Source organism: Girardinichthys multiradiatus, chromosome 12 (assembly GCF_021462225.1).
Source record: "Girardinichthys multiradiatus isolate DD_20200921_A chromosome 12, DD_fGirMul_XY1, whole genome shotgun sequence".
Lineage (NCBI taxonomy): Eukaryota > Metazoa > Chordata > Actinopteri > Cyprinodontiformes > Goodeidae > Girardinichthys > Girardinichthys multiradiatus.
This window is the reverse complement of record NC_061805.1, coordinates 8,107,129-8,135,068: the sequence shown is the minus strand read 5'-3', so window position 1 is coordinate 8,135,068 and position 27,940 is coordinate 8,107,129. Positions and strand designations below refer to the sequence as shown.

Genomic DNA, 27,940 nt, shown 5'->3' with positions numbered 1-27,940 from the left:
GCATCAAAATGTAGGATGCTCTTTCATGATTCAATAAATGTCACGATCATTAATGTGGGACTAATGGATTTCACGCAACACGCCAGGGAGCAACGCAAAGTCAACACACCCTGAATGGAAAACCTATAGGAATTTCAGAAAAAATCAGAGCAAAAAATCCTTAAACTCACGTTTTCGAATTGTTACCTCTCCAAAACTGTTCAAGTTAGTGACATGAGCTCTGCTCCAATTAATCTTCAGACCTTGCTGGCGCTCACAGTGAAGAAATTTTTTTGATACTTTTTATCATTTTGTCATAAAAAAGGTTTGTTTAGGAGTACCAAAACTGTCCTTCCCAAAATCGCTTGAAATTTAAAAATTTAAAAATTATCCACTTTTCTACACTGTCACATCTCCTACACTGATTTATGTAGACACACGAAAATCTCCAGGATTGTTCACAGATCCCTGTTGATACCTACGGTCTAAAAATGATTTGGATACCTTTTATCGTTTCCTTGTGAAGTAGGTATGTTTGACAGTGAAAAATTCACCTTCACTCAGGTTAAAAATTGTCAAAATTATCCACTTTTTCACAGGGTTACACCTCCCAGACAGATTTTTGTAGAAAATTGAGAAGCGCCATGATTGTTCACCAGGGCCTGCTGATTAATACAGTGCATGAATCAAATTGATAGCCCTTATAGTTTCCGAGGTATTAGACGGTGTTCGAGAGCATGTACAGGCATTTTTGCGTTTTTCTCCATTTTTCCCTTTTTTCACCTAGTGTTGTGCCTTTATTATTATATTTTTAACAAAAATTTGTTAATATTCTCATTCCCCTGTCTGTTCTGAGAAAAACCGTCCAAGAATGACGTTGATAGCCCTTACGGTTTCCGAGTTATGGGCAGTAGTTCAGGAGCATGTGCCACCATGTTATAAAGTCAGCCCATGATGAGACACAAAGTGTGGTGCTGCCTGAGTGAGAAACAGCAGCTGTTGGGCACTCATTAATTACCATATCAACAGAACACAGCTGCCAGTGAACTTAAGTAACCTCTGACAGAGAGTGGCTCTGAGGCTGAGCTCAGACCAGAAGCTTCCATGAGTGATCACAATAAGTCAGTCATAGCTGACAACCACACTAGACTTTCAAAATAAGACCTTTTTTTACACTGAACATCAACCTTCCATATTTACAAATTATTTTTTAAAGCTGATAATAGCATACACAATGATTTCAGCCGAGCAAGCAGGTTCTATATGACTAATGGAAATAACCAAGACTTGAAAGGACAATGCTGCTATATTTTCAAAATAAGACAAAACATGCTCTACAAAATAAAAGCCTTCACATTTTAAAATATAGAAAATTGCAGCACTGGGCTTCACACTAATGTTGGAGCTCATCCAGTGTAGGAAATAGGACCAGGTCAGCCTTTTAAAATAAGGCTTACTGAAATTTTCAAAATAAAAGCCTCAATCTTTAATAGTTACTAGTAATTATTTAAGCTGATAATAGCATACATAATTATTTTAGAATAGCAAGCAGGTTCTATGTAACTAATGAAAGTAACCCAGACCTGAAAGGACAACCATGCTGGATTTTCAAAATAAGACAAAACATGCTCTACAAAATAAAAGCCTTCACATTTTAAATTATAAATAATTGCAGGACTGGGCTTCATACTACTGTTGGAGCTCACCCAGTGTTGGAAATAGGACCATGTTGGCATTTTAAACTAAAGCTTACTGAAACATTCAAAATTAAAGCCTCAGTCTTCCGGAGGTAGTAGTAATTTTTTAAGCTGATAATAGCATACATAATGATTTTAGAATAGCAACCAGGTTCTTTATATGTAGTGGAAGTACGCCAGACCTGAAAGGACAACTATACTGGACTTTCAAAACAACACCTAGACATACCCTACAAAATAAACGTCTTCATATTTCACACAGCGATAATTGCAGCATTGGTCTTAACACTATTGCTGGGACTCTGTGATGGAAATGGATCTACTTTATCCTTTCGAAATAAACTCACTGATATTTACAAAATAAAAGCCTCAAAATTCCTTAGTTGGGGCCTGCCATAGCAATGAAGGGAGAACAGTGAGTGGCCTGACTCCCATGCCATTGGCTGGTGGCACCTATTACTACACATCTCTGAACTGGACTCTTTATTTATTGGCGACTGCCAAAGCAATGCAAGGATGCATGATTACTGTTGAAACAAGAACAGGTCTAGATAGACATCTTAACCTTCTACCCTCAAACGTGATGCACACAGTTCTGTTGCTTTGGTTCTGTACCTCAGCCCCTCAACCTTTGGCTCTGGTCCGAGAAGCACGCACCAAGAGGCAAGCCCCGTCTAAATTTATTCCGAAATTTTCTAGTTTATTATTATTATTATTGTGTGGATGCTGAAGAGTGAATAATTTTAAATGGCAATTTCATAGATTTTTGAATATAGGCTGTAGTAAGCATTAGCATTTTAGCTAATTTTAGCTTTCACATTGCTTTTTGCATGGTAAATGGGTTAAATTAATATCAGCCTTCATGCTAGTGATAGCCAATATGCTAATGTTATCATTTTACCTTCTCTTTATCCACTCTTTTCTCTTAGCTGAAGAAAACTTTTACTTTTTTTAGGCAATTTCTTGTTTGTTTTTGTGTTTCTTAAGCGTATTTGTTAGTTAATTTTTTTTCTGAAATTTCTGCATTTTTTTAATTTATTTTAGCACTGACTTCAACTTCTTAGGCTATATTTTTGCTTCAGTCTATGCTTTTTCAGCTCATCTATGGCAGCTCTTTCCTGCTTTTTTAAAGTTTTTGTCAGTTCTTGCATTTCAACAACTCTTTCATCAAGTAGGTTTGAGGTAACTTTACATTGTTAAGCTGTTTTATAGCTAATAGTCTTCCTGCTCAAACAGATCAGATGACAGTTTTTTTTTTGCTGTTTCTGCTATTTCTACAAATTTATCAGATTTCAGTTGATATTTTGCTGTCAACCTTAGCCACTTTTGCCAGCTTTCAACAGGAGTTGTCTTCTAATTCATTAAATTTAAGCAGATTTTCTGCAATGTCCGCTTGTTTCTGCCAGCTTTCAGCAAACAAATTCAGCAAACAGCATTCACACTGCATTTTTGCAGGAAATGCAAATTTTTCTAGTTTATAAATAACCACCCAGTGCAAACATGATTACAGTTTAAAGGTTCATAAAACAGTGTTAGCATGAATGGCTATGATGTTTATCAGATTAAAGTTGTTTAGATGTCCACTTGGACTGGCCATCAGGAACAGTCTTCTGTTTCATAGTAAATTTGTCCAGGAATATGAATAATTTAAACGCCTCCTGTAAACACATCTCTTTGAACAGGATTTGAATCTGATACCGTAGCTGGCTTTTTGTTGGTTTGATCGCTTACATTGTATCTTTACTCGTTTATTGGTTTTGCAAATTGTTTTCTTTCAGTAACTCCTTGTATCAGATTTTTGATTAATCTCTTATTTTATTGTGTAGGTCAATTTTTAGAATTCCTGCAAATCATTTTAGGTTGTTTTTATATGTGCACCATAAATGAACAAGTGAAAACGAAAAGCCTTTTTGCAAAATGAAATTACCTGCCATCTACAAGGTGTTCAAATTGTTAGGTTTTTAAGGGCATAATTTCATTTTACATTATTTTACTTGCAGCTCTTTAACTGAGAAGGTGCAAAAAAACTATTCTGTGTAAAATGTGACAGCTCACCAGGGATACCCAATATGAGCCAATAACATTCTGCACACATTCTCAGGGGAATCTTCTCAAATCACATCAACCTGGCTTATGGAAAGTAGAAACATCATCAAGGCACCAGAAATAAACTCCACAACCTTGAACATGAACATTAATATGAAGTGAGATATATTGTGCATGGCGAGGCTACGCCCACAGGAAGTTCTTTAATCTACCTTAAGAAGAAAACTAAAATAAGTGCATTTCATAGACCTTAGCTGAATATAGCTGCCATGTTTGGAGCTGTGACACACATGAGTAAGCGTTGCAAGCCTAAATGTTAATGCTGCACTTTTCACTGAGAAGGCAATCAGCTGTAGTGTCCTGTGGATGGCTGTAGATCGTGAAGATTTTAGGCAGGTCAAAGCAGCTGTGGAGGAGATCCTGAGTAGAAACAAAATGTGAAGTGACACAAGCTGACGTCTAAAACTCAAGGTGGAAGGAAGATATCCAGGATCAGAGTACAAAGTGAATTAAGAAGCGTAGCAGGTGCAGAGCTCAATAAGACCTACAGATATTAATGAAACTATTTGATATTCAGTGGTTATTCTGCCCGATATTCAGAAATGCTAAAAGCAAGAGTGCTCCTGGGAACAATGCTAAAGGTTACATTAGTTCTGCTGTGTTATTGAAATTAAGAAAAATGTGAGTAAAGTTGAAGTGGACTGTTTCAGTTAGAGAAAAACTAAGCTGACTTGACCTCCATAAACGCATCAAAGGCAAAACCAATCAAATTCCGCACTTCTACACTGAGGCTCTCCAGACACCCACTACTTCATGTGACACAACTAGCAGCAGGTGTACATTTGACTTACTGCTCTTGCCTTTAGCCCCAGAGTTGCAGTTATAGCAGAAGGAACAACAATTAAAACAAGTTAAAGAATCAGTCAGTATTTGGCTGAGAGCCTACTAGCTCCACAGATGTTTAATAAGGATTTAAGCAGTTACTCATGCTGTTCAGAAAGAATATGGTGGTAGAAGCAATGGGGTGGTGAAACATCCTTGCACAACAACAAAATCTGCTTTTTGCTTTAGTTTTCATAAAAAGGCTTACTGCTGACCATATTAGGCGCAACGAGGTCACTGAATTAGATCACAAACTCTGGTCAGATTAAGGCCTCCGACTAAGAACCTAATTTGGAGTAAAGTGGCTCTCAGAACCGGACCTAATGATTTGATTTTAGGCTCCCATCTCATTTGGCCTGTTGACATAAAGAGTTTTACCGAAAAGGTCAGACAGCAGGTTCTGAGCCTGCTTTCAAACTGGGCCAATTCAGTCAAGATAAAAGGAAAAACAATCAGAGTATATCCATTCATTCATCTTCTATACCACTTATTTCATAGTGGGTCACTAGGGAGCTGGTGCCTATCTCAAACAGTCTACGGGCGAGAGGCAGGGTACACCCTGGACAGGTCGCCAGTCCATTACAGGGCAACACAGAGACATACAGGACAAACAACCATGCACACACTCATTCACACCTAAGGGGAATTAAGAGAAACCAATTAACCCAGTGAGAACCCACGCATTCATGGGAAGAACATGCAAACTCCATGCAGAAAGACCCCTGGCCGAGAGTCGAACCCAGGACCTTCTTGCTGCAAGGCTACCAATGGCGCCACCGCACAGCCTACAATCAGATATCAGATCTCAGTATACTCATCCTGAAATAGGATGAAGCTTCTACCCTTGGGCCCAGATTCAATGTCCAACTCTACTAAATGACTCCTGCTACAGCTAATACTCCTTCTTTTAACACAAAAGACAGGTTGCAATGACAGGAGAAAAGGTTTTACACACAACCTAGAAAGGTATTTTTGTGAAAAAAGATTAAGCTACTGTTGTACTTACAGTTTTAACCTTTACTGCAAAGTAGATTATAGGCAAAAATCAAACGAGGAAGCTATCGGAGTGCCCACCAGATTTCTGAGGAAGCAGGTGGTCAAAAAGCCTCGACCGACTGCAAAAGATCTGCAGCGAGACTTGGTGGCAGCAGCCACTGAGGTTTCAGTTTTCACAGTAAGACACGTTCTAAAGAGCTTCATGCCTGACTCCAAGGTGTACACCACAACTGACCCAAAAGCACAAAAAAGGTCAGCTCCAATTTGGCAAGGTGCAGTGGACGGATTCATGTTAAAGTGGAGTTTATTGTTGTGCTGTAATCCCCGACCTCGAAAATCTTTATATCACCAGCCGTCATTGCCTATGAATAAGGGTGCTCAAATAAGTCAAAACTTGCTAGTCATGAAGGTGTTGAATAATTTTGAGACTACAGTAGTCATTAAAGTGGAATTTTGTGTTTAATTAGGAGAAACTGTATGTAATATTATTTATAATGAGCTATATACATTTTTCTAATTTTATCTGTATTGCAAGCAGGTAATTTAATATTTTGCCAATAAACCTAATTTGCAGTGGAGATTAAATAATTTTAAGTAACTTTAAGCAACTGCACCTGTATTTCAGGCCCACTAAACTAATATACAGTGAGAAATGTAATATTACCTCTCATAAATGTAACTAAGACGTGCTACTCTTCAACTAGACTTTATCAAGCTAATTTATCCCTGTCATACTAAATATGACCTTGTTAGAGAGTGTTTGGGCTAGCTTTGGCTTTTTATAAGTTTTGTTTCACAAGGCTATAAAGAAAACGATTCATCTCTAAGAGTGGGAAATTAAGGACATTAGAATCTCCTGAAACAAGAGTAAAACAAAAAGAAAACATCTGCATCCCAGGAAAGATAAGACAAGGAGTTTTCAGATGTAACTACATTCCACAGTGTTCACTAAAATCTTCCAGATGGCCCGGCTATCATGACTGATTTGCAAAAAGTCTTGGATGTCAATCTGATTCAGGATCAGGCTGGATTGAACTCTAACATTTAAAAACCAATGCAACAGTTTCAAACTGTAGAAGAGATATTTCCTTTCTTTTCCAAAATAAGCTGAAGCGTACACACTATCCACAGGCAATTTTGGAATTCAAGCAATTTTTTAAACCTTTAAACACATACCAGTGACAGAGGTTCATTGGTTATCATTGAAAATTTACTGTACCTGTTGTTAGAGGTTCAAACTTTTATTTACCACCTCAACTAGATTCAGATTTCCGAAAACCATCACATTGACAGAAACTTGTCGACAAGAGTTCAAAAGTACTTGGAACAAGAGAAAAAAGGTCATTTATTAGCACTGCCTGCTTGGTTAAAGAATTAGGTTTAATTATGCCTTGCATTTTTTTTTAAATTGACAAGTTTCAGGTTGTAACAATGACCAAAGCTATCCCTGTGAAGTTAGATTTCCTAGTGCGAAAGTCGGACGTTTCTCAGCAGCCCACACCATAACATCCAATCTGAACCATATTTAGCTAATAAACGTCCTTCTAAGTGACATTAAAGGCAGCCTAATTACTACTAGTGGTAGTTGTACCACAACTGCGGGACTATAACTGTGACTCTTAGCCTTTTAGCACACCTAGTTTACTCGTTCAAATAAACTCAAAATAAAACAAGCAAAGCACGTGGCTTTATCTTTTTCAAACATGTTTAGATCCAAAACAAAACAAATTCCAGGATGTCAAAGCAAGTTTCTATTTTTGATCAACTGCATTAATGTAGAGCTGATAATTGTTTTTAAGTGTTTAGAGAGACGTGTTCAAATAATATTCAACAGAGGCTGCACCTCTGAAAAGTGAGCTACAAAGGGAACTACGAAAAGTCAAGAGGTAAGACTGACTGGATCCCCCGTGGATTCATGGCTTCAAACTAGAGTCAGAGCTTGTATTTATAGGGTGTCACTTTATGCACCCTATGGAAATGGTAGAAGTATATCAGCTTGGAATAAAAGCTATACAAACTGATATATTGTCTGTTACACAAACATGCATTACTTATTTATGGTGAAAACAGGATTTTCTTAACTGCCACAGCTGTTATTAGTAAGTTATTAAATAATAATTTGTGTGTGTGTGTGTGTGTGTGTGTGTGTGTGTAGTCCATGCATTTGTTACTTCAAGGCTCGACTATTGTAATTCTTTACTATCAGGATGTCCACAAAATGCAGTTAAAAGCCTTCAGCTGATGCAAAATGCTGCAGCAAGAGTTCTGATGAAAATTAAAAAGAGAGATCACATTTCTCCTATTTTAGCTTCGCTTCATTGGCTCCCTGTTAAATTTAGAATAGAATTTAAAATTCTCCTCCTCACATATAAAGTCCTTAATGATCTAGCTCCATCATACATCAGAGATATGATTGTTCCATATGTTCCTAACAGAGCACTTCGTTCTCAGACTGCAGGTTTACTGGTGGTTCCTAGAGTCTCTAGAAGTAGAATGGGACGCAGATCCTTTAGTTATCAGGCTCCTCTCTTGTGGAACCAGCTCCAAGTTTTACTCTGTGAGGCAGACACCCTGTCTACTTTTAAGGCTAGGCTTAAAACTTTCCTTTTTGATAAAGCTTATAGTTAGAGTGGCTTAGGTTATCCTGAGCTATCTTCCTTATTTTTTACATCCATCTTCCTCCCTCCCTGTTGGTTGGAGTAAGGGGAAGTCAGGTTTAGCCTAAACCGGCTCAGTTATGGTTGAGGTGCAAACACACCCTCCATTTCTGCTAGCTGTATGACCCCCTCTCTTTTCCAATGGTTATAATCAGTCTGACAGAGAGAGGTATCCCGATCCTTGTGGTTTTTAGTATAACAATGACCATCAGTGGGACCCTTTGTGGGGTTCCTTGAGACGACATTGTTATAAATAAGCGCCGTTTAACTAAATAATCTGAAGTGAAACTATCTGTGTAGTTATGCTGCTATAGGCTTAGGCTGCTGGAGGACATAACGACCACTTTCACCCTCTTCGCTACATTCTCACACTACTCTCCAATTTTGCATTATTAGCTGTTATTTCAGCTTTTAACCTTGTTCTCTCTTTTCTCTTCCTATAAGCTACACGTGGCCTGACTCTGTGTCTACCTGTGACACCTTTCTGGAGAGGGGAATCGTCTGAGCTTCTGCTGGCAACAACTTAATGCTCACCCTCTACCGATGATCCACATGGCCCTGTCTTTTAGTGTTTAACCCTTTTTGTCTCCTAGATATGGCGATTGACTGAGCTTAACTGTAACAAACTATGTGCTCTCTTTCAGACACTAACCTTGAAAACTGGCTCAGAGTTTATCTGTTCTTTCTTTCTAGGTGAAACGACTAAAGGAATTACATCCATTAACATTTACTTTTCCTTCCCATAGAAAGTACTCCTGGATCAGTGCTTCTGTGTTCTCTTTGTGTCTCTGCTCTGTTCTCTCAAACCCCCAGTCGGTCGTGGCAGATGGCCGCTCACACTGAGCCTGGTTCTGCTAGAGGTTTCTTCCTGTTAAAAGGGAGTTTTTCCTCTCCGCTGTTGCTACATGCATGCTCAGTATGAGGGATTGCTGCAAAGTCAATGCCAGTGACTGTCCACTGTCCGTACATGCTCATCCGGGAGGAGAGAATGCTGCAAGTCACTGACTGGATGCAATCTGCTGGGTTTCCTTAGATAGAAAAACTTTTTATCCAATTTGAATAAATAACTAACTCCGACTGCATTGTTCAATGGTTAGGATTAATTGGAATGTATGTACCTGACGGTTGTGAAGTGCCTTGAGACAACGTGTGTTGTAAATTGGTGCTATATAAATAAAACCGAATTGAATTGAATTGAAACAACCTTGGTGAGAGTGATGAGTGTGAGTGCTGGAGCAGCAAACCAAAAAAAATCTATGTCCAGGTGGTTGAGTCCTCGTGCAGCAATCCCTCCAAGCTGCAGTCAGAGCAGGTACATGGATCCTGCATTTGCAAAGATGGCACTTAGATCCTTTTACAATAAGGATGGAATGCAAGCATAAAATTTACTTGCAGTGTAACCTTAAAAAAGAAGAGTTATGGGTGGGGCTCCATAAGTAGTCATGATTGTCTGTGTTTTTTATGAATAAAAATATCCAAAACAGCCAAATTTAACTTTCTTGTAGGCAAGGAAACAGTGTAGCAAACTTAATTCAGCCAGCTGAACGGCAGTGGGCACCATAGCCACAGGGCTAAAGAAAATGCGGGTCAGTTCCGCTCTTCCCTTTGTATCTGATTGAAGGGATTTTAGGAACCGCACCAATGGTCCAACAGAAACATTTTTAGCAGGTTTGAAAACGTAACAGTGTGAAAACATTGATATATGCCAGTACCTGTAACCTGTGCCCATGTCCGATATGCAATGGCAGATTTATAATCAAAAACATCAATGGCTATTCTATACCTTTTATTATCAGTTTTATTTTCACAGCAATAAAAACCACCGAATGTGGTGGTAAAATGTTAGGTCCATATCACCGATTGTTATACAGTCACAATTGTATTAGTAACGAACAAATGTATTTTAACAACTCTACCGTGATTTCAGTCATTTGAAGTCAAATATCCGCCTTTGAGTTTAGAATGTTGATGTCTGGTCTGAACAATGGTTGCACTCTACTCCACACATAGACCATCTCTGTTTGTTCAGAGCGCATCTCCCTGTCCTCCTCTGCGTCCCATAGATGGACACAACGACCTGGTAAACACCAAAAGCCTCATCTCTATGGCCTCCTTGATCTCCTAGAAAGCCCTCTGATGTTAGGACTCAGAGCTCTGTTTCTGCTTATTACCAGTCACAGTCTCCCTCCGGCAGAACATGAGAAATAGGGTGGAGACACCCAAGGAGGGACGAGCTGGAGGTCTAAATTGATCCCACATGTTCCCCAGGAGGAGACTTTACAGACAGCCAGGGCTTGCTCAGCCGGTGGGAGGGTGACAGAGCGCGGCAAAACTCTTGAGAGCACTTTGCTGCACTTTCCCGGACTTTTCGCCCACACACTGCTGTGCACTCAACCCACATGGACATATTTAGCTCAACAAAGGTATCACAAGGAACAATTAATTTTTTTGGCAAGCATCAGAGATCCCAAAAATGTACTGCTTTGCAATGACTAAAATACGTTTTAACTGAGTTTAAACAAAAAGACAGATAAAACCTGCAGAGAAAAAGTAAATCACTGCAAATGATCCCTGAAAGATTTTGATCAAGACCCCATCGGAACACCTGAACAAAGCTATGTCACATCATGACACCATCTTTGCAAAATTTCTTCAAAAGACAATTCACAGTTCTAAATAAAGACAAACTAATAAAAAAGTTTGGTTCTCTAAATGTGCTGGAAAAATCAAGATAAGACTATTAAGCACATAAATGAGATTCTTAATAACCCGCTGCTTCAGATTAGGATGTTCTTGATTTAATTTGTTTTTTTATAAAGCATGATAATCACCAAACAATGATCTCACCCTGTTGGCATTTTGAAATTCTGATCAGGCACAAGCTGAGCAAAACATTACTCATCAACCCAGCCATGGTTGCTGATGATCAAATATAATCATTATTGTAAAAAATCAGTGTTTACAACCCAGCAAATGTGCTTATACTATCTAAAAAATAATGCAGCATGTGTGTTTAGCATAGAGCGCTGTCAGAGTGCCATGGACGAGTATCATCATCAATCACCTAGTTGTTCAGCGGTGACAGGTAGACTGAGAAGAAATTAGATTAAATGAGCTGCCCGTTTATTCTCTGGGTCGGTTTTACTCAATAATACCGATCGTCATACGACTTGAATGCTCTGCCAGCAGCCTGCTGCACAGCCACACGAACCTACATGAAGGGGCTAAAGGTTTTTTAATCCTTGTTGATGTACTGTAACACACACCATGAGCCTTTAACAGATTTTTGTGGGACTGCATTAACACACTCAACGAGGACCACATTTGTTTTACTTTGAGGAGACACAACAGCTGGACATACCTTGGCCCAACAGACCCGGGTGACATATTGCAGATCATGTTGGCTAAGACTTGTGTGTGACTTTGATTCTGAATTGAAGTCAGTTCAGGATAATTCATTTCATTTAGATCATACCCCTTTACAACACATGCCATTTCAAGGCACTTTTAAGACAAACAGATAAGGTGTATATACAGAAATATATATTCAAATGAGCTCAGTCATATAGAAGATTTCCAATTGAGTTTCATGATTTCCAAATAGATCCAATTTTTAAAGCAGCCCATATATTTTAAAATGGAAATTCAGAATTATCCTAAAAGACGCACCATATTTAAAACTGAAATGATTTTTGAAAACTATAAATCCTTTTCCATCTACTTCACCATTACACACCATAATGTGCTTATCTAGCATATAAAAGTCCAATAAAATACTCTGTTTGTGGTTAAATGAGACAAAAGAAAGGTTTCAGGAGTATGTCTGCTCCTGCATGGCACTGTATATCACTATGTAGATGCAGAAGCAGGGACGTCAGTCAACCGGACTACAATTACAGGGTAGGGCGGAAATATGCCTTGTGGTAAGCCATAAACCACAATTAGAATGAAAATTAACAAGAAACCACTGGACAGACAGAAGATTTACTATTAAAGGCCATTCAGAGTGTAATGTTAAACAAGAAGCCTTCAACTATGGTTACACTGTCTGCCTTTGTGAATTAGGACCCATTTCTTCAGTTATCAGTGCCTGGTCCCAGTGACACAGTGCTGCAGTGCAGCTGTCAACCTCCAGGCCCTCACTCCAAGCTGCTGACGAATGAGGACCTGCAGAGGATATTACATCCTTATCTAATCTGTCAAAGCTAGCCCCTCTGCTACAACCTGCCGTTGGTCTTGTGTACAGTTAATAAACTACATCAGCTATCTGCCCCACATGGATATTATGAGTGATCCTAAAGAGATATTGTGGCTCTGGTGCACCTGTATCAACTTCTTTTGGTCTCGTGCAGATCATCAGAATTTTATCTTGGGTATAAGATGAGCACAGGCTTGTCCTCTCACATATCTTCAGAATCAGAATCAGAATCAGCTTTATTGCCAAGTTCGTACATACAAACAAGGAATTTGACTCCGGTACACTTTGCTCTTTGGTTTTGTTTTTGTATTACAGAATATACATATTTACAATGTACAATATACACATATATAATAAAAAGGTGCATTTGCAACATCTGTATGCTGTTGTTTTGTACTCTATTGAATGTTCAACAGAGAAACAGCCTGGGGGAAGAAACTGTCTCTGTGACGGCTGGTTTTAGTAAACACTGCTCTGTAGCGGCGGCCTGAAGGTAAAACTCTGAACAGTTTATGTGCAGGGTGTGTGGGGTCTGCAGAGATTTTAGCAGCTCTTTTCTTGACCCTAAACCTGTATAAGTCCTGGATGGAGAGAAGGTCAGCCCTGATTATTCTCTCTGCAGTCCTGATTATTCGTTGCAGTCTGGACCTGTCCTGTTTTGTGGATGAGCCAAACCACACTGAGATGGATGAAGACAGGACAGACTGAATGATGGCAGTGTAGAAGATGACCAGCAGCTCCTGTGGAAGGTTGAACTTCTTGAGTTGCCTCAGGAAGTACAGTCTCTGCTGGGCCTTCTTTCGAACAGTGGTGACTGTTAGACTGTTAGGTAAGAGGCTGAAACTTAAAGTGGGTGATGATACTACACTGTTTTGGGGAATACTTCATGTATACCTGATGTGTTGGGACAGGGCAAAGTTGAATACTGATCTTTACTCTCATGGTAAGATGTTTTGAGAGGAATTTTTCTACCCCTCGCAGCACTGGTCTTTAAAGATACAATCCAGTGGTGTGTTTTTTTCCTGCCTAATTCCACTTTGTTTGTATTCGGATCGATGATATGAGAAGAGGCACCAGAGCTAATCAGTTGACAGTAGTCATTGTTATGGCGGGTGAGCAACCTTTGCTAGATTTCAGTATAAATACTGTAGCATCTGAGTAGCTTAAACATGGTTGTTTGACTCAGATGCCCCCCAGCCCATGGCTGACACTGCAGTGGATTGTGAATTAAAACAATGACAATGAATGCCTTGAGAACTTTAAATATTTTGCTGTAAAAAGTACAAGTAAACACCTATGACGGAGAAATAAATACATAAAAAACACATCAAAGTAACTCCAATCACTTGCCTTATGCCTTATGTGATGTCACCAGAGACGTATTTGTGGAAGCTTGTTTATGGGATTGGTTGATTTTACAGAAAACACTATTTAGATGCTTCAATCATTCCTGGGAATGAGCATCACATCAGGAGGACAGAGTCTTGGAGGCATTCCTACATGGTAAATCAGTTTCCTTGTTAAGGGAAATGCTTTACTCTTGCCACAACTTCAATTTCAGCAACACACAGTGTCTGCTGCAGTCACACATTTAAATAAGCAAAATAAACTCAAAGTAGTTTCCTTTCATGTAAGCAGTATTTAAAGCAGACTGACTCCCACCATGTTGGGCTTAAAACAGGTTTAGTTAAAGCAACAATTCATTTAGCTGCAGACAAACTCAGCATGTCTGGAAGAAACAACGTCCCACAGGACGGACACCAGAGATGAAGACCACAGCAGCAATAATTACATAATCTTGTACCCCTGGGGCAAAAAGAGGACAGCGGCAGAGGCAGATTAGGATCAATGAACAGACGTGACATAAGATTTTCAATTACTGTCCCACTCAAAAGAATTTCTGCTCTGAAGCCAGAAAAAACACTTTGAATTAAGAAATAAAAAGGCTTTTATTCAACAGGCATATGGATTATAGAAAAATGATGCTTTGACTGCAGTTTGATATGTTCATACAATTCTGTTATCCCTCAACAAACATGCCGAAATACCTTCAAAATCTCTACAAGAACCTCAGATTAAAGGACAGGCGAGCAACAACAGGCTGGGATGGATCTGAATGATGTCTGATTCACTGGCTCTGCAGTGAAAAGGAGGAAACAGCTGTGGAAGCTGAAGATTAGATTCCATTCAGGCCTGTTCTCACGTGCAGCTCAGCTCTGTTCCCGGGCCGGTGCTGTGTGTAGGCTCCGGCTGCCACCACCAACAGCCTCTCTCATAACTCACCTCTACACAGCAAAAAAAAAAAGAACCCGGTGAACACTGGCCCTGTCCAGATGATCTAATTGTTTCAACAAAATGTGTACTGTGAGGCTTGGCAGCACAGGCCAAGCTGGCTGTTTGGTTTCCTGGATAATTTATCCATGTGACATATGGCCTAAAGGCAGTGATTAAGCCTTTGTGAGGAATCACTAAAAAAGTTATGAGAAAAAAAAAAAGTCTTATTCACTGCAGGAATGATGATTTGGAGCGAATTGGAGCGACACTGAGACTCTGAATCTTTGCACAGGCACAGAAAAGGTTGAAACTACAGTCTTTGCTGTGATCATGCTGTGCTAATGTGGAAGCACCAGCTCCCAACCTCTGTTTACCATTTGACACCAATTAGCCAGCTGGCAACTCTGGGTTTCAATCTACCGAACAGTGCCTTTCAGTATTCATAATTCTTTGTCATGTAACAACCACAAACCTGTATGTGTTTTATAATACTGAAGAAGATGAAACATTGTTTTTTACAAATAAAAAAATAAATAAAGCAAGACATTTCTGTATGTTTAACGTACCACACCATCAGCAGGGTGAATAATGGTGATGGCATCCTCATGCCGTGGGGATGCGTATCCAGTGGGCTCGAAGGCAAAAATCAAGTTTTGCCAACTAAACACACCATCCCCGAGAGCAACGATAGAATATACTGTACAGTTACTAACAGTAGCATACTCAGATTAAGCAAAATGTGCAACTGAGGAGGTTGATTTACAAAAATGTAGAAAAAGTACATCTATATTTGTGCTAAAAGAATATTGGTGGTGGCAGTATCATGCTGGAGGGATGCTTTATTTAAGGTGGGGGAAGCTGGTCAGCGTTGATGGGAAGACATATGGAAGGAAAACCTGTTAAGGGCTCCCAAAGGCTTGCGGCTGGGGCTGAGCATCATACCTCATTAACCTCCCACCTCACAATTATGCTCTACTTTGTGTAGGCCTATCACATAAAATCCCAGTAAAATATGGTACGGTTTGTGGTGGGACACCTAGAGATATGAATGATTTTACAAGGCGCTGTAGTTTAACAACAATAATGAACAAGTTTCCATGCCTCAGTATCCAGGGCAATATTGTACATGTTTACATGACAGACCAATACATTTGAGTTCTTGACATCTGCTGGCCATGTCACATGCCAGGCGCCTGTTTTTGCACTGGATTCATGTTATTTTGGTTCAGAGATTTTAGATAAAGGCATGCTGCCTTTCTCAAGCTTGCACTATTATTGCAGAGCTTTCTACTCCTGCAAGAGATGAGGTCTGACTGGGTTCACTGTAATCGATGCTGTGTGACTTAATGGAACGTCCTGGTTAGAAGCACGAGGCCTTTTGCAAGGAGACAGAAGAGCAAATTAGTGAAGTCTTAATCCTGAACCTTGAACCATCTGTTCCAGGATGCATCTTTAGAATGAGTAACCCAACCAAACAAAGAGTAATGATTCTATGAAAAGCAAATGCTTTCAAATGTTCGCTAGCATTGTAACTCTATGGACTATTAAACCAGAATGCACTCATTCTTTATGGAGAATTGTTAGAAAACCTATTTGCTTATGCAAACCCACAAGCAGCACACCAGAAGTGCATGGATTTTTAAAGAGACAATCCCATTTGGACGTCGAGCACAAAAACAACATATGCTTCCTTTAGTCTCACCTACTGAATTGAGTGTGAGAAAACAGAAGCACTCAGGGAGTATTGGAGGCTTGCTCTGGGTTTGTCCTGCAATCATCTTGATGGAACAAATCCTTAACATGCAGTATTGCAGCTTCCCTGGTGCCAGGCATCCCAAATAGCAGTTTTATTTCTCTAGAATACAGATGTGAGAGACCTCTGTTGTTGAGACATTTCGAGAATCATTTCCAACTCCCCTCAGGATACACAGCAGATATAAAGTTAGACCAGGATGTGGATTTTATTCATAACCTGATGGGATTCGCTGCGAGTAGAAATATATGTGAGAGGTATAATTCAGACCAATGGCATCACTCTCTTTGCGGTCAGCTTAGTATTGCACTCACATCACTGACCTCCCCATTCCTCAGATGGGGGAGTGTGGAGCAAAAGCCTAGCAACTGTGTAACAAAGCTCTGATTGCAGACTTTACTGGCCCTGTTTGGATGAACTTGTCATTTCCACCAAAGGAACCCCAGATTCACAATTTAGACAATGCCCTGCCCAGTGGTGGTTAAAGATCTGGGTGATACAGCTAGCAGTCCAGGGGGTTCTTCCATCATGAGGTGGAACTTGAAGAAAAAAAAAATTTCAGCCCACTGAGGTTTCTACAACGTATTTGCAGGTCCAGTCTATAAGACTTTGGTGTGGTACCCCCATGTGTTGTACAGAAACTAGATGAAAATAGGTACAGGAGTTGATCAAACTCAATAATCAGTTAACTTGCTAAGCTAACTGATTATTGATTCCGATGTCAATCACAATGTATGTGAATTAAAGAATATGTTACTGTGCGAAACATTGCACAGGCTGTACAGCACTCTTTGTGTCACTGGTTTATTTACACACAAACAATCATAAGTGCTAATAAATAGTTTATAGGCAAAACGTCCCCTACCTTTTACATAAGCAGCAGCCATGTTAGCATTCCAACTTTTTCATTCGGAATTCCAAATCAATGGGCCGTTCTAGCTGTGAAAACACTAAGAGACTACACTAATGTATAGGGAGCAGATGTAGGGGCCTGCTCGCCCAGGGCGACATTCATGAAAAGACCGCCACTGCAGGCACCCATAATGCGTCTAACTGTGATTGCGAATCCCAACAAACTCCCTAGAAAACTCTAACTACAATAAACCATGCATGACTCAAATCCAAATCATACCAAGTGAGTATCTGCGGCCTATGCCGACACCATCATGGGGTTAGTAGACTGGCATGTGTCAAAGGAAGTTTCCCCGGAAAACATCGCAGAAAAATAATCTCTGAAGCTGCAATGATTCAGGCACAAAGAAGGCTGCTTCTCGCATCACAATTGCAGACCTGCTACTGGTGGTCAGCCGGTGAAGACATTCTACCTTATCACCGCTTCTCCTATCTAGGTGGTTCAATCCAGCCGTCCTAACTTAAAGCCACAATGGTCCCACTGGTGAATGGGCACTCCAGCGGGCACACAGTTTGGGGAAAGCTAGACACGCACCAATCGAGTGGAAGGAGCGGTGCAAACTTACGTGAAAACGAAAAATAAAGTGGTCGATCCCACCAGGAGCGTGGCAGCAGTGGACACTGGGATGTATTTGGTGAGTTTAAATCTCTTTCCAGCGCTGTTGGGCATTCTGTATTTTCCACATTCCTCTATTATTTATTCCGGTCGGAGGCGCATGAAGAAATGAAACGTCCAGCGTGCGGTGGGTATAGATGCGGGCCTTTCTGTGGCTGTTAATGGCACAAGCGATCCGTCTCTGCTGTCGTTGAAGCCGCATAGGTCCAAGGCGTTAATAGGCAGGAATACGCTGAGCTCTGCGAGAGCCTGGAAATCCCACCCTTCCAATCCAGCCCCTTGCTGAGGTCACCGAACCGCTAGAAAAGGTGGAGCTTCCCTTCAAAACCTGAAAGCGTCATAACATGTTTGGAGATATACTGTTGTATTGTATTCTTTGCTTTTTTTTTTTAAATCAAGAGCTAAAGAATACTGTCTTCTTTTACAGGCTACTAACCGCCTCCCGCCCGCAATTTAATGTATGTCAAAATAATTTGCCATCAAAATCTATCCTAGATTTTAAAATCTGTTAATTCGCTCCGATCCGTTATTTGATCTTGTGTTGAGTGACACCAAACTTCATTAAGACTGTGCCAGTTTAATGTTACTTAGTTTCCTTTTACAGCCTACACAAACTTCCAGACCCACCATCGCTTTACTGAATGTCGTCTTCAGTTAGTGGGTACGCACCATTTGTAACCCGGCGAGACAATCGATGCGCGGGCTAGGCGTGGTCTGCACAGCAACCAGGGAATAATCAGGATTCCTCTGGGATCAGAAACATCAATTTGATTCGTTAATTTAAAAGGATATGTAAATGTTGGCCTCCTTCTGGTCAAATTTTAACTGGTGTGGTGCAAAATCAGATTTATACCTAAAACTATTTGTATCTATTTGTATCAGAATGAATCGGTTAAAGATACATTTTTATTTGTATAAACTAAACAGGTGATCTACAACTGTCAAATATTCTTTGCAGTAAAAAAAAAAAAAAAAAAAAAACAACACAAAAACATAAACTTCCAGAGATTCAATCCATGTATAGTCGTGTAAAAAGTGAAGGTCACGTGTTATTAAGTGGAGGTCACACGTTTCCTAGTGAGGTCTTCTCCATGGTCTGCAGCTTGTCCACTTTACATGCTGGTTGGAAATGATGTGCAAACCACGCCCATCTAGTCCATCGAGTGTGTTTGGTTGGGCTACAAATGGTGCGCACCTATTCACTCCTGAGGCTGCCCTCTTTAAATCACGACTGCGCCATAAAACGGTTAAAGCTTTTGGGTTTGGCGCTGCCAACCAAAAGTTTGATTGACAGTAGCTCATTTTTGACCGTGCATTTAAAAACCTTCTGGAGGCACCTGTGGGTTGGGAACATGTGGCCGCTATAAACATAATAAAGTTGTTTCAGTCCAGAGATTAAATGATGGATCTTAAGTAATGAATAAAGTGAGGGAATCTGCAAAATATGATGAATTCTGTGAGATTAGAATTTATGCTTCTTAGAATTTATATTTCTACTATTCTGTCAGCAAAACATTTCTGTATGTTTTTTCTTTACATTGCTTGGCCTTAGCTCGCCATTTCTTTAGTGTTTGCTGTATTTGTTTTTTCTTTGTGTCTTTCCACTCCTTTTGTATGAAAAGTGTTCTAAAAATAAAAACAGATTGGCTAATAATTTCACGTTTACCTGTAGGATATTACGGTAATGAATTCAGATCGCTCTGACAGGTCGCCCCTGACCTCGTTGCAACTATAGATCGTCTGTTAAAGAAAACTCCTCCCAATCCGCAGCATCACTGCTACCTGGTTTTATCCTCCTGCTTACTGCTAAGAGATGCGCCCTCTTGTGTCACGATCCCTCCAACCAGCAGATATTTGGGGTGTTGAGCAGATAAAACAAACTTTTTGGATTGACGGGACTCTTTCGGAGGAAAAATTTCAAGAAAAATGATGCTATTTTTTAAAGCAGTAAACCAGCGTCGCAGAAGCTCGTGTATTTGTTCCCAGTAAATGTACTCTCTCAATCAGACTTTTTCTATTGTGCATAAGGGCGCCCTCTTGTGGTAAACACTGAGATTTGAGAGAAACGAAACCGTTTTGACTCTCACGGGCCACCATAGTTTTAGTAGGCGTCTGTGTTGATTAGCTTTTCTTCTCATTCAGTCACTTTTCAACTGTTCAGATAATAAGAGGATCTTGATACGACGACTGTTTTGGTTTACACTGCTAAGTTTAAAATTAACAGCTAAACGTCGTTTAGTTGAAGAGACGCTGCTGTTAAACAGTGCCGTGTCTTGTTTGCAGGATACCCGTTAAGCTCAGCTAATTAGCCCGTATTATTCGGCCTGCTCGTCGACGGCTACGCAGGATGTCGTACCGGAAAACTTTCAAACTTATTTGCAGCTTCGCTGGAGGCTCCGCTGCGCTCGTGTTCGCGGCTGTGGCCGCCGACTCCCGCGGGTACTTCGGGGAGCACCGCGGAGAGGGGGCGAGCCGGTGGTCGAGATTTGGCGTCCTTCATGCAGCGCAGCCGGCTTGGACCCCTGCCACCCACACACCAGCCCCAACCGGACCTGGCTGGGACTTCAACTGGGACAAGTAGGTTCCTCTACATCTTCACGACCGTCTGGTTCTTTGAGTGTATACAGAAACCGAACTTTGCTCCCTCTTCTTTTAGTATTCGCTGTTAGGTTTTGTTACAAATAAAATTAGGCATGTAAAACTTCCGGCATAATTCAGTTGGTATGCAGTGAATGGACCGAACCGCTACTGGGCTTGTTTGTTCTTAGCCTGTGCTTCATTTCAGGTAAAGTTCAGTTGGAGAACTGGACATCATAGAAGACTGAAAGTGAGACTTGAATAGCATACATCAGACTTTGTCCTAATCCTTAAGGAGACATTTACAGTAAGCGTTTGACGTCATCAGATGGTGTTTGAACGACAATCCAGTCAAATTTGGCATCACTTTTAGAAGATATTTCTTAATTAAGGCCTAACTAGAAGGTGTTCTGTAATATCACAAACCTATTTGAAGTCATCTTGTTTCATCTCTGAAACTAGTACTTAGTTTATTCCTAAACAATAAGCCTAGAAAGGTTTTGCATCACCTTCAAAAGTCCAATAATAATACAATTCCTAATATCATGGACATGAAAGATATTATCATGCTATGGTAACCTTGAGGGAAAATGCCAAACTTTTGCTTTAACAACATTTCAAGCAAGAATGCATATCATGAACTAATAGGTTTTCTTAAAACTGCAGAGACTGTAATTGTATATTTGTGCTGACATAGTTGGCGTCACCAGAACTTAAGTCCAGTATAAAGAGTTAGCATCTTTGAGGGCTGGTTATAATGTCAAACTAAGCATGACATAAGACAGCCTTATTGATTCTAACTGGAGAATTTCACTTGTCTCTGCAGAAAAGAGTTGATTAAGGAGCAAAACAAAATGGACAAACAAGTCTAGGAGTAAATGTGTAGAAAACAACCTGAGACAAGTAGGCATGCACAAAATCCTAAATTAAAAAAGGAAGCATGTACAACAAAAAAAGCATAATTAACGCTTAATATAATGTGTAATATCTGTCTGAACTCTGCGTCCCAAACCTCACGCAGGCTGTCCAAAGGCATTCAGTGCTTTAAACAGTGCATCATCCTCAGCGTGTTAAAGTCTGCCTCGCTGTTCGTCAGTCGACACATTTCTCGCATCAGACGGGCAGTGGAGGGTCAGGAAGTGATGACGCTCAGCTTGCTCTCTGAATAATGTTCTACTGCTCCCTGTAGTTTGTCGTATCACTACTTCACATTTGTTCTGGCTTACTGCTTCATCCGATGGCTGATAAAACACTGATCGCCTTCTATGGTGGATCTGAGATGTGTAAACGCTGAGTCGATTTGGACCATACTCCCGAGAACCTAATTCTGACCCGGTTCTGGACAAAGTCAAGACGTGATTACAAGAATTAGGTTAGTGTGGTTGTTATTCAACAAGATGGATTGTCAGTGGCATGTAAGTCAATTTAAAGTCTAAGTCCAGGTGAGTGGAGGGATTTGTCAGGCCACATTAGGAGATTTTCCTCAAAGTGCTCATGATGTTGAATCATTGTTAGGTCAACAGTGTTTTCTGCTCTTTAACTAAAGCCTCAACTGATCTCAAAATCACCTTTTTGTTAGGAGAGACCCATCTGTGCTGTCCAATGGAAGGAAGAAGGAGCGCGTTACTGAAGATCCCAGCTCAGAGCAGGACAACAGCAAACCCAAAGCCACACGCCACATTCTCCTCATCAGGCATTCCCAATACAACCTGAGTGGAAACGGTGACACGGAGAGGTTCCTCACACCTTTAGGTCTTAACTGCATCCTAACTGTTTCATTTAACACTCAGTCTGTTTATTTCCCTGCACAGATGTTTTTATGTTTCTGTCTTTTCTCAGGCCGTGAGCAGGCTGAGTTAACGGGTCAGAGGTTAGCAGCGTTAGGTTTAAAATACGATGTCCTGATCCACTCCAGCATGACCAGGGCTACTGAGACTGCGCATATCATCAGTAAACACATCCCAGGTAGTTGAGTGGTGAAACGTTCCTGACCACAGAAGCTTCACTCTGTCTTTATTGAAAAGGATGAAACTCAAAATAAACATGATTTACTGTTTTTTTTTTTTTTCCACTCCAAATCTTATTCCAATGTAGGTGTGGAGCTGCTGAGCTGTGACTTGCTGAGAGAGGGTGCACCTATAGAACCAGTTCCACCAGTCACCCACTGGAAGCCTGATGCTGTGGTGAGTGAACCCACTCTGGCTCTGACCATAGAAAGGACTGTTGGCTCCATCTGTTTGTGTTTGTACATTCGTGTTGAGCTCAGTGAGTGTGCTTCCTGTTGGTGAGCAGGTGTCGTGTGAAGCACTGGTTTAGGCTTAAAGCATTTATGGCCAGTACATCGGTGCACTGGCGCAGGAATGGGCTGTTGATCAGTTGATTAATGTTTGTTCCTTTAAAATGCTTTGCAAATGTATTCATGCAGCTTGAAGCTTTTCCATTTTGTCACTTTACAACAAAATCGATGCGAGGTTTTCAACCTGATCACAAAGAATAATCTGTAAAGTGTGATGCATTTTGTTTTATATTCAGCCACTCTAAGTTAACACTTGGAAGAACCACCTTTTGCTGCTTTTACAGCTGCAGGTATTTTCGGGTATGTGTCTGCTAGGATTGGACATTTACAGACTGAAATTGTGCTTTGCAACATAGCTCAAATTAAATTAGATTAAATGGAGAGTCTCTAAACATCAGTACACCATTTTTGCCACGGATTCTCTGTTGTATTTAGGTCTGGACCTTTGACAGGGCCATTGCAATGTGTCCTTATGCTTTAATCTGAACCAGTCCATCGCAGCTCAATGGCTGAATGTTTGGGGTTGTTTTCCTGCTGGAATGTTGGCCTCCATCCCAGTCTCAGGTATTTTTTTTCTTCCAAAATTGTCCTGTATTTGTTGTGATTTCTGTCAAACGTAGTGTTGTGCATGTAGGCCAAAACGTTCTAATTTGTGGATCTCTGCAGCTCCTCCAGAGTCAGCATTGGCCTCCTGGCTGCTTCTGATTAAAACTCTCCTTGCCTAGCCAGTGGGTTCAGGTGGACAGCCATGTCTCGGTAGTTTTACAGCTGTACGATACTCTTTCCATTTTCAGATTGGTTAATAATCTAACTGGGGTTTAGTCTTTTCCACAATCTTCTCCTCGACCTGTCTGCTGTGTTCTTTGGTCTTCGCCATGCTGCTTGTTCACTAATGTTCTCTAACAAACCTCTGAGGCCTTCACAGAACAGCTGGATTTATACAGACATTAAATGACACATTGGTGGACTGAAGTGACCCATGAAGGCATCAGATTAAAGGGGACTGCATACAATGCATGCCACACTTAAGATTTTTATTTGTAAAATAATTTAGAAAACTGAATCCATTTTCTTTTACTTCACAACTAGATTCTACTTGGTTGGTCTACTACTTAGAGCCCAAATTAAAAACATTGAAGCTCTGAGGTTGCAATGTGACAAAATGTGGAAAAGTCCAAGGGTTGGGAATACTCTAGCATGTTGAAGTGATCTTGGACTCAGTTGTCAGCTGGTACTTATGCTGAAAATTCAAAAACGAGCTTTCCAGTTCTGAATTAATGTGATGTTAGATAAAACTGTTATTGATGTCTGGATTTTGGGAAATAATCATGAGAAGGACCCTTGAAGTAAATTTTGACCGCATGTATTTTTCTGAGGCTTTCCATGTATTTGGACTGAAAGCCATCATTCATTCCTTGCAGTGCACAGCAGCACCATGTATTGATCTTGCCCTGAATGAAAGGGTTCAGTTTGAACCCTTTCATTCAGCAAAGGTAGCTCTCAACCTCTTTACCGTCCTCCAGCAGTACCATGAAGACGGAGCTCGCATTGAGGCAGCCTTCCGCCGCTACATCCACCGGGCTGACCCCAAGCAGAAAGAGGACAGCTATGAGATCATCGTGTGTCATGCCAATGTCATCCGTTATTTTGTCTGCAGGTTTGTGGTGGCGGCGCCTCAACTCAAACCAGTTTGGGTTTGCTGCTTTTTGCTTGGCTAACCATTGTCCAACAGACTGTACTGCTGTTCTTTTACCCCCAAAAGTTGTTTCCCAGTGGTTTTTCCATCAATTTCATACATGATGTGCATTACTTTTAAAATTCGAAAAGGGTAATTCTTGCCACTTAAAACTACAGGGGTCGCTAATTCAATTCAAATTAAATTCAGAGATACTTTATTGATCCCCGAGGGGAAATTACGATCGCAATAAAAAGTCCCGCGCACATAAAGCCGGGACCACACCCGATTCCCAGCCGGGGAAAGCAGCTGCAGTCAGTCTGCAGGGCAAGTCGGCACAAAAATCTGTAAGCGTGAGAGAAGGTGAAGACCAAAGTCTGACCTCAGTCGCAGTCAAGCAAACATGTTGAATGATGTAGTCGGCTAGTGTGAACGGATCACGGACCCAGCTGCAAACGCTACCCGTTTGTCTGAGTGTGGCTGAGGTCGGGTCGCTTCCCCTCACACACTCGTAGAGGCTGGGACTGACTTTTTCTGCAAACTTTATTTGTAGCTATCAAACAACATGAACATAAATGAATAACAGCACTGGGCATGATGCAAACTGTTAGCTGTCAAGTACAACAGAGAGATACTTGGATCTTCAAGACTAAAACACAGAACATAATCAATGACCTTATTGAACAATTCACATATTGAATGGGACTTCATTTAATGAATATTGACATTTTTTAATAAAACATTGTCCCTATAGACTAAACCTATACAGGTCCTTCTCAAAATATTAGCATATTGTGATAAAGTTCATTATTTTCCATAATGTCATGATTAAAATTTAACATTCATATATTTTAGATTCATTGCACACTAACTGAAATATTTCAGGTCTTTTATTGTCTTAATACGGATGATTGTGGCATACAGCTCATGAAAACCTAAAATTCCTATCTCACAAAATTAGCATATTTCATCCGACCAATAAAATAAAAGTGTTTTTAATACAAAAAACGTCAACCTTCAAATAATCATGTACAGTTATGCACTCAATACTTGGTCGGGAATCCTTTTGCAGAAATGACTGCTTCAATGCGGCGTGGCATGGAGGCAATCAGCCTGTGGCACTGCTGAGGTCTTATGGAGGCCCAGGATGCTTCGATAGCGGCCTTTAGCTCATCCAGAGTGTTGGGTCTTGAGTCTCTCAACGTTCTCTTCACAATATCCCACAGATTCTCTATGGGGTTCAGGTCAGGAGAGTTGGCAGGCCAATTGAGCACAGTGATACCATGGTCAGTAAACCATTTACCAGTGGTTTTGGCACTGTGAGCAGGTGCCAGGTCGTGCTGAAAAATGAAATCTTCATCTCCATAAAGCTTTTCAGCAGATGGAAGCATGAAGTGCTCCAAAATCACCTGATAGCTAGCTGCATTGACCCTGCCCTTGATAAAACACAGTGGACCAACACCAGCAGCTGACACGGCACCCCAGACCATCACTGACTGTGGGTACTTGACACTGGACTTCTGGCATTTTGGCATTTCCTTCTCTCCAGTCTTCCTCCAGACTCTGGCACCTTGATTTCTGAATGACATGCAGAATTTGCTTTCATCCGAAAAAAGTACTTTGGACCACTGAGCAACAGTCCAGTGCTGCTTCTCTGTAGCCCAGGTCAGGCGCTTCTGCCGCTGTTTCTGGTTCAAAAGTGGCTTGACCTGGGGAATGCGGCACCTGTAGCCCATTTCCTGCACACGCCTGTGCACGGTGGCTCTGGATGTTTCTACTCCAGACTCAGTCCACTGCTTCCGCAGGTCCCCCAAGGTCTGGAATCGGCCCTTCTCTACAATCTTCCTCAGGGTCCGGTCACCTCTTCTCGTTGTGCAGCGTTTTCTGCCACACTTTTTCCTTCCCACAGACTTCCCACTGAGGTGCCTTGATACAGCACTCTGGGAACAGCCTATTCATTCAGAAATTTCTTTCTGTGTCTTACCCTCTTGCTTGAGGGTGTCAATAGTGGCCTTCTGGACAACAGTCAGGTCGGCAGTCTTACCCATGATTGGGGTTTTGAGTGATGAACCAGGCTGGGAGTTTTAAAGGCCTCAGGAATCTTTTGCAGGTGTTTAGAGTTAACTCGTTGATTCAGATGATTAGGTTCATAGCTCGTTTAGAGACCCTTTTAATGATATGCTAATTTTGTGAGATAGGAATTTTGGGTTTTCATGAGCTGTATGCCAAAATCATCCGTATTAAGACAATAAAAGACCTGAAATATTTCAGTTAGTGTGCAATGAATCTAAAATATATGAATGTTAAATTTTCATCATGACATTATGGAAAATAATGAACTTTATCACAATATGCTAATATTTTGAGAAGGACCTGTATATCATGCCTCCTTAATGTTAATTTTTGCCATCCAGCCAAAACATGATCTAGTCTGTTCAGGTAGAAATAAGATTACAGCAAACATGCTCCAACCTCTCACCATGAGTTTAACAAACAGCACAGTCAACACATGTGGGTTCAACTTAACAGATTTTAAAATGTATCTCATTTATTTTAGACGAAAAGCGCCACCTACTGGTATGTTTGTTCCTTCAAACTGACACCCTCATGAGAGTTTGGCCTTAGTTGGTCTGATAACTCCTGCAGTGTGTGATCCAGCCGCAGGTCCAGTTAAGTGTGTGATTTCCAGTCTTTCAGTCGTGAACCAGTCTGTTAGTGTGAACACCGGGTCTTTTCAGAATCTGGGACGACTGTGAAGGTCGTGTGTGTTCCCAGCTTTAGTGTTCCTCTGAACATAATACTAAATGCTCTTTATGAGCAGGGTTCCTACAGCCTGGAATTTAATTCCATCATTTTCCAAGTCAGGATAAGTGTAGAAAAATACATTTTAGTGTGGAAACAAATTTGACGCTGAAAGATAGTATCGTCAAACGGCATTTGTAAAACTTGTACGTGTATATTTCCCCTTGTAATATTTTATCTTTCTTCCCACTCAGGGCTCTGCAGTTCCCCCCTGAGGGCTGGCTGCGTATTGGCTTGCACAACGGCAGCATCACCTGGCTCACCATCCGCCCGAGTGGCAGGGTGGCCCTCAGGACGCTGGGAGATGCAGGATTCATGCCTCCAGACAAGTTAACACGGACCTAATGGCTCAGAGAAAAGCAGGTTTCTTTTAAAAAAGATGGGTTTCAGGGTTAAATCTCAGTTTTTTTCCTCAAGTGTCTTGAAAATAAACTTTTGATGAATTCATTTTCTAATCAATCTACCATCATGATGTGAGACTGTGTTGTTGTGATTACTTCCATGCCATTGCCAAGAGAAGTGAAAAACTGCTGCAACACCTGCTGAATGTAATTGAGGACTTTTATGTGACTAATTTTTA

General features: G+C 40.7%; 2 protein-coding genes across 5 annotated transcripts in view; one reads left to right on the top strand and one right to left on the bottom strand.

Moving 5' to 3' along the window:
* Window positions 1–22,159, bottom strand: part of zdhhc8b (zinc finger DHHC-type palmitoyltransferase 8b) — a 99,316-nt gene extending 77,157 nt beyond the window's left edge. For 2 of the 3 annotated variants that reach the window (XM_047381266.1, XM_047381267.1), the window contains exon 1: window positions 17,961–19,581. In XM_047381266.1, the coding sequence (XP_047237222.1) occupies window positions 17,961–18,064 (104 nt within the window). In that variant the 5' untranslated portion in view covers window positions 18,065–19,581. Of the gene's footprint in view, window positions 1–17,960; window positions 19,582–21,599 lie in introns of those variants that run through there. The other variant, XM_047381269.1, reaches the window with a different exon arrangement.
* Window positions 20,114–27,824, top strand: pgam5 (PGAM family member 5, serine/threonine protein phosphatase, mitochondrial). 2 transcript variants are annotated; one of them, XM_047381270.1, is made up of 6 exons: window positions 20,114–20,587; window positions 22,167–22,339; window positions 22,427–22,552; window positions 22,682–22,770; window positions 24,407–24,540; window positions 27,555–27,824. In XM_047381270.1, exons 1-6 carry the CDS (start codon window positions 20,358–20,360, stop codon window positions 27,703–27,705), a joined length of 903 nt encoding a protein of 300 aa, XP_047237226.1. In that variant the 5' UTR covers window positions 20,114–20,357; the 3' UTR covers window positions 27,706–27,824. The 2 variants fall into 2 exon arrangements, with proteins under 2 accessions (XP_047237226.1, XP_047237227.1); XM_047381271.1 differs by having other exon boundaries at window positions 20,115–20,587; window positions 24,410–24,540.
* The last annotated feature ends 116 nt before the right edge of the window (window positions 27,825–27,940 follow it).

Bases quoted from the DNA above. Each gene is read 5' to 3' on its own strand.
- pgam5 (XM_047381270.1), top strand. From the start codon at position 20,358: ATGTCGTACCGGAAAACTTTCAAACTTATTTGCAGCTTCGCTGGAGGC. The intron at 20,588-22,166 runs GTAGGTTCCTCT...CCTTTTTGTTAG, and splicing joins TGGGACTTCAACTGGGACAA to GAGAGACCCATCTGTGCTGT. The intron at 24,541-27,554 runs GTTTGTGGTGGC...CTTCCCACTCAG, and splicing joins ATCCGTTATTTTGTCTGCAG to GGCTCTGCAGTTCCCCCCTG.